This window comes from Micropterus salmoides, unplaced genomic scaffold, assembly GCF_014851395.1.
Source record: "Micropterus salmoides isolate LMB-PRFRI ecotype aquatic unplaced genomic scaffold, ASM1485139v1 Ms_hic_scaffold_11, whole genome shotgun sequence".
NCBI lineage: Eukaryota > Metazoa > Chordata > Actinopteri > Centrarchiformes > Centrarchidae > Micropterus > Micropterus salmoides.
In genome coordinates, this window is record NW_024040152.1 from 20,689,204 (window position 1) to 20,695,203 (window position 6,000).

The following is a 6,000-nucleotide window of genomic DNA, read 5'->3' on the forward strand; positions in this document are numbered from 1 at the left end:
GTGGCAAAAATGTCTGTTAAAACATGGTAAACCATGACCAGATTTGTTTGATGATGAGAAACAGAGACTGCGTCGTGTCTTGTTTCTGTGGGGTGCGGTATGGTGCTATGGGATGCAGTGAAAAGTACTTTACCATGGTAGTATTTTGTAATGTAGAAAATCAAATTGTGGTGTGATGAGCTGCGCTGTGGCGTAGTGCAGTGCGGGGCGTTGTATGCTCCTCTGTTGTCCTAAGTCCCCGGAGCGCACACCCGCTGATGAATATGAATGGGTCCGTCCAACTCATTGCCAACCCATCACACGTTCATCCCCACCGCCCCCATCCAAAAGCACATCACTCAGCGCTGTCACACAGTGTTAGCCACGACAACCAGAAAAGAGATTATGGAGATCAAATCAATTATGGCTTAATACAGAATGCGATGGTTCTCACTACAGTAAATCCAGGACTGCCAAAGCACTGACGACAATTGATTACCTTAATATTGCTTGTATACGCTGCGGAGGCTTCTGTGCCCACCTTCCCCTTGCATTTGTCTCAGGAGAGAGGAAGTGGATTGTCCTCCTGTAGTTTATTGATATTGCCTTTCATTTATGATGACCGGGACAATATTTCCGCAGAAATGCAACCCTGTGCTGTTGTTTCTCAATTTTCTCTTCTTGTGAACTGTTTCAAATGCCTTTTTTTCATGAGGTAGCATGAACACAAAAACAGGGATATCAAATTACACATGTTCTGCCCCTCTTATACTGTATTATTGTCTTCCAGAACCCTCTTAAACATATCAGGAGGTTTATTCCCTCTGGAGACATATTTGTAGGCCTATATTGAAATTTACTGTACAAACTCAGTACATACTCTGCCATTAAACTGTGTGTAATGGAAGGAAAAACAGGGCTTATTTCAAACACAAAGGCTATTGCATAAATTAGAATAAAAACACATTTAATTATCAGTCTACAGCCATGCTAGTGGTTCAGTGAGGCTGCACTTAGGCGGTGAGTTTAAGATAATACTAGCATCAGCCTGCTAACATGCTCACAATGACAATGCTAACATGCTAATCTCGGGATCGCCAAAGTCATTACAGTTCATCACGAGGGGAACATGAACGGCAATCCATCCAATAGTGGCGGAAGATTTATTGTCTGGGAACCAAGAATGTCTGTCCAAATTATTTTCGTGTATATTTCACATTCATATGCACGTCATCCTAGAGCCACACTGCTAGATTGGCTAAAATACAACATTAAAGGATAAAAACAAATTGTAAATGAAATGAAAACAATAAGGCATTTATCTAAGATGTCTTTTTCTTAAACACGTCCTCTTCTCTGCAGTAACGGTGGCGGTCGCAGTGGGACCTTCTGTGCCTGCAACATTCTCCTTGAGATGATCCAGTACCAGAACATGGTGGACATCTTCTATGCTGTCAAAACTCTACGCAACTGCAAACCCAACATGGTGGAGTCCCTGGTAAGAGAGTCTGTAAATAAAATAAAGCTATGTGTTCTGAAGTGGCAAGAATATTCCTGTAATCATTCTCATGTTTTCAGCTTTTATTTAAGAATATTGTATTTTTCCTCAGGACCAGTATCGATTCTGCTACGACCTTGTCCTGGAGTACTTGGACTGCTTTGATGGTAGATAGCAACTAAATGTTTACCACAGTGACGGTTTCCCATGCGCTGGAGATTCGATTTTAAGGCTACCCAGTGACCCCTCTACTTTAATGTTTGGACCTGTGGACTTGGCATTGAAAGAACAGCAACTAAAGGAGACGGGGAAAAAAACATGGTCATGGTTCTAACTTTTAACCTTTAATGTACAGATGTGATTTCCTCCTTGTTGGTGATGTTTATCTTTTTTGATATTTTTTGTGCTTTTCTTGGTCCTCTTTGCCTCCGGACTAAAGCTCTTTTGTGCTAAGGTTTTCTGTAGCAGCTAAACAACATTCTGAGCTACAAAATGGACCTGCCTGTTCTGAAGAAGGGTCACCCTGGCTGTGTTTCATCGTTTCATTTCAACAGCGAGGGAGCTGGATGAAATTCCAGAGTTACCGCAGAATTTCTTCTCTCTTTAAGAGCTACATACAACAGCAGTTCACTGTGGTTGTGGCATAACTTATCCACCATACCATAAACTGCCTTATTCTCTGATGATAAGACAGATTTATTCAAATCACTGAATAAATCTAAAAAGGGTGTCATACTGGTGTACAGACAGCAACGAGAGATTTTAATGAGAGACCTACAACATTAGGATAGACTAGCCCAGTCCTCAACAGTATTGGTGCAGAAACTGTACAGTAGTGCAACGTGTTGTATTTTTGCCATGATGTTTGTGCTGGATTACCATGTGTGCTATAGGTGGATGTTTCCCGGGACCACAGCACTGGGCCTGGTGCCAGATTCCTGTCTCATTACTGTCACAGTGCCAATCCCATTGACTGACTTGAATCCTCTACTTTGTTCTACTGCTTCATCTTGATATATGCCTACAAACATACAGTATGTACTGCATCAGCTAGTGTTCTTGCTCCAAAGTGATTGTTTGTACTTTAAACCCGGTGGGAAAGAAAAAAGGAGCAGGGGAAACTGTTAGAAATGTACTGACATGCCATAGTGGTGGTGTGAAAAATGATGTTCCATTAATGCTGTGGTGAAGTGTCCAAACCTGTGCCGCGTAACAGGTTTGAGCCTTTTACTCCTTTCTTGTCCTAGGCATTTTCTTGTACTGTAAACTGTCGAAGCAAGCGAAACCAGTTTGAATTTTATCATAACCCTATGAGGAAGGAGGTTCATTTTGACAATTTGTCCATGAATATTAGTTGTTGTTCCTAGTGGTGTAAAAAATAAATAAAGCAAATATATACAAATAAAAAGGGGCATTAGCATTGTGCAGAGGAGAGTTAACATTGCGTCACCACCCACCACTGTACATTATTGGGGATTTCACATTGGTGGTCTTTTTTGGTATCTTGAAATAAAAATGGTATTTTAAACAGGAGGAACTGTAAGAAACGGTTGCCCACAGAGCCTGCTGTTTATGAATCCCTGACTTGATGGACAAACAGAATCCACTGTTTTTCATCTGCTGGCCAAAGCCTGGGTTCCAGTTGAACTGTTAATGCCTGAATCAGTGGAAGAAACTCAGGCAGGTTGGCACGTGTGGTACACATAATGATCTGAGTCAGCTTTGAAACATCCTCCAAAAAAACTCCCAACACACACGCAGGAAGCAATTCTCTTTTCTTTTTTACGTGTTTGTCCAGAACCAAGAAACTATCTATTCTACACTCCATATTACTCCTTCAAAATATGTTATGCTCCACCATATCTCCTGAACCCCTTTTAAGTGCAGGTTTCCAAGGAGGGCGGTGAAGCTATCACTCCAGGACTTGCCCTAAATAAACAAGCAGAGACACCTTGAAGCCCACAGAAACTGAGAAATTGCAGCTAGGCGAACTCTACTGCTAGTTTGCAGCTCACAGTCTGGTTCAGGTGGGAACGGCAGAATATGTGAGGAATGTAACAGTATACCAACATCACCAGGCTCCCACAGGTTCACTGAAAGAGCAGCTTGTTTTTGATGAGGAGGAAGAATGAGAGAACTACAGTGTAGTCGGTGATCTAAAAAGCAGGATCACTGGAGGAAGTGCCTGGGGTTTTTTTTCTTGAGGGTGGAAGGAATGTGTACATACAGATGTATATTATGTTATGTGAATACTATGTGAATAATACACTATATGTTTGCCGAGAGTAAAGACATACAGCAAGTAACCGATACATACCCACGAAGGTGAATGTGTTGTAAATTAACTTTTTGAGGTTTTTTTTAACAACTGAGTCTGTCCATTCCAGCGCTGAGTAAAATAGGTCCGTCAAAGCATGTATGAATCCACTGTCTGCTTTGCATTTCCACGTCCTTTATTTCAACCACTGTGTTTTCCAGCAGCCATGGCTGTGTGAGTGCATTGTACTTTTACCATTCCAAAGCCTTTTATTATGACTGCTCTCTTGAGTGGCAGCGACTGTCCCGAGAACGCCGTCAATTTCACATGTGTCTCTGTATGAACCAATGGTACATGACTACTGTGTTTTTGACCACTGTATTTGTGGGGGCAAAGGTGTGTATTTAATGAGAGAGACAGAAGACAGATAACAATGAAGAATAACAATGATCAACAATAAATAAAAAAACAAAGAGGGAAAAAAGATGTGTTGTTATCAACTAATCATTGAATGTTATGTCAAAAATGCACACAGATAGAAGTTTCGGTGTAGTTTGATAATTGGTTTGTCAGCAGAGAACTGACAGCTGGACATGGACTTCCTGTCTATAAGCCTCTGACCCTCCTCCGGTTTCTCATACGGATGTGTTCTTATTAGCAGTTTGCGTCGCCATGAACCACATCGACCATTTGATCTCTCCCCTCTTTTTAATCTCTCATCTTATTTCTTTCCCATTTTCATCACCCCCTTCCCCCCACCTCTTTCTGTCTCCTCCTCCCCACTTCCCCCTTCCTCAGCTCCCCTTCCATCACTTTCATTTCTCCCTCTCATCCTTCTCCATCTCTCTTGCTTTGCTGCTCTGCCCGCAGTAAGGTGACTCCAGACCGCAGACTTCCTCTCTCACCAGCGGCTATGTTGAATAATGCAGCAGTCCTGCAAACAGATCCAGTGTTTAGCAGAGGGACATGCCAGATTAATTAGAGGACAAGACCCCATACTTTTGGGTTGAGGACATTGTAGACCACATTAATTTCAACTTCACGTTGTTTGAAAGTTGATAAGCCTTAAAAACAAACTTTCATATATGGTAATGGAGTGTGTTGGTAAATGCAAGTGTTATTTAGATGAGATTTTTCATTTGTTGTGTCAGGGAGAAGGAGCAAGAATCCATTGTAGATTTAACATGACATAGAGAAGGACATTTTGAATAGAGGCAAGGCCTTTACATTATCTTCATAGCTGTAAGATTTTCTCAATTTCCTTTTTCATCTGCAGAAACCTATTACATAATGAAATCCTTAGTGGCAGGCTCCATCATCCTTTACTACTCATATTTGACCGGTGGTTTAAATTAGCAGGTAATTGGAATCTTATCATTTAATTCTGATGGTGTAATGCCTGCCGTGTGCAAGGTAACTTATCTGTAGGCGAAGATCCAGCTGGGTTTTTGTCTTTTCTCTCTGGGCTTCCTGTCTTAAATTCCTCCACTGACAGGCTCGATGGATGTCGGCCCGGTCTCCCTGGCGAGTCTCGCAGTAGATACGCTCTTGTGTATTTTCAGTAAAACTGCAGTGAGGTCCGACAGCTAGCAGTGTCAGCTGATGCAAGGAAGAAAGTCCAGATATACTGTAGTTCTGTAACTGCTCTAAAACAGCGGTTCTCCACGTTTTTAAAAATCTGATTTAATTGTAATTTATCTGTTACATTTAGCTAATTATTTCAACAGTGTATCGATTCATTTTAGCTAACTATTTCCACCATGTAGGCTATCCAAGCTTTTAGCTAACTATTTTGACCATTTTTCATTACCTTTGGCTAACTATTTCAGCCATGTATCCATTACCTTTAGATACCTGTTTCACCTGTTCTATTAATTATAGGTAATTATTTGAACACGTTATCCAGTACTTTTGGGAAATTATTACAAATGTTATATCTTCTTTTAGCTAACTCTTCAAACCATTTATCCAACATGTTCAGCTAACATTTTTTCACTTTTCTGCTAGCTTTCTAGCTAGATAGTCATGCCCTTTCAGCAATGCATGGGTTTAAGAGATTTTGAGTCTTTTTTGTTTTTCAAATTAGTTGAAATCTACCCCCCAGCTACTACAGAAGTAGATTCACTACTGTAAAAAGTGTGCTCGCTTGTTGCCAAATATCCAAAGAGACATGATTCAGGCTGCATAGCTCGTGGAAGTTTTTAGCACTGGCTTCATTTTATTCTTCAAAGCACAGTGGTGTATGTTACTAAATGTTAAATGTTTC

The 6,000-nt window shown here is 40.9% G+C and overlaps 1 protein-coding gene across 4 annotated transcripts in view; it reads left to right on the forward strand.

Moving 5' to 3' along the window:
* Positions 1-4,218, forward strand: part of ptprub (protein tyrosine phosphatase receptor type Ub) — a 167,690-nt gene extending 163,472 nt beyond the window's left edge. For all 4 annotated transcript variants that reach the window (XM_038711783.1, XM_038711784.1, XM_038711785.1 and 1 more), the window contains 2 exons: positions 1,342-1,477; positions 1,590-4,218. In XM_038711783.1, the coding sequence (XP_038567711.1) occupies positions 1,342-1,477; positions 1,590-1,652 (199 nt within the window). In that variant the 3' untranslated portion in view covers positions 1,653-4,218. The remainder of the gene's footprint in view (positions 1-1,341; positions 1,478-1,589) is intronic.
* Positions 4,219-6,000: the final 1,782 nt, after the last annotated feature.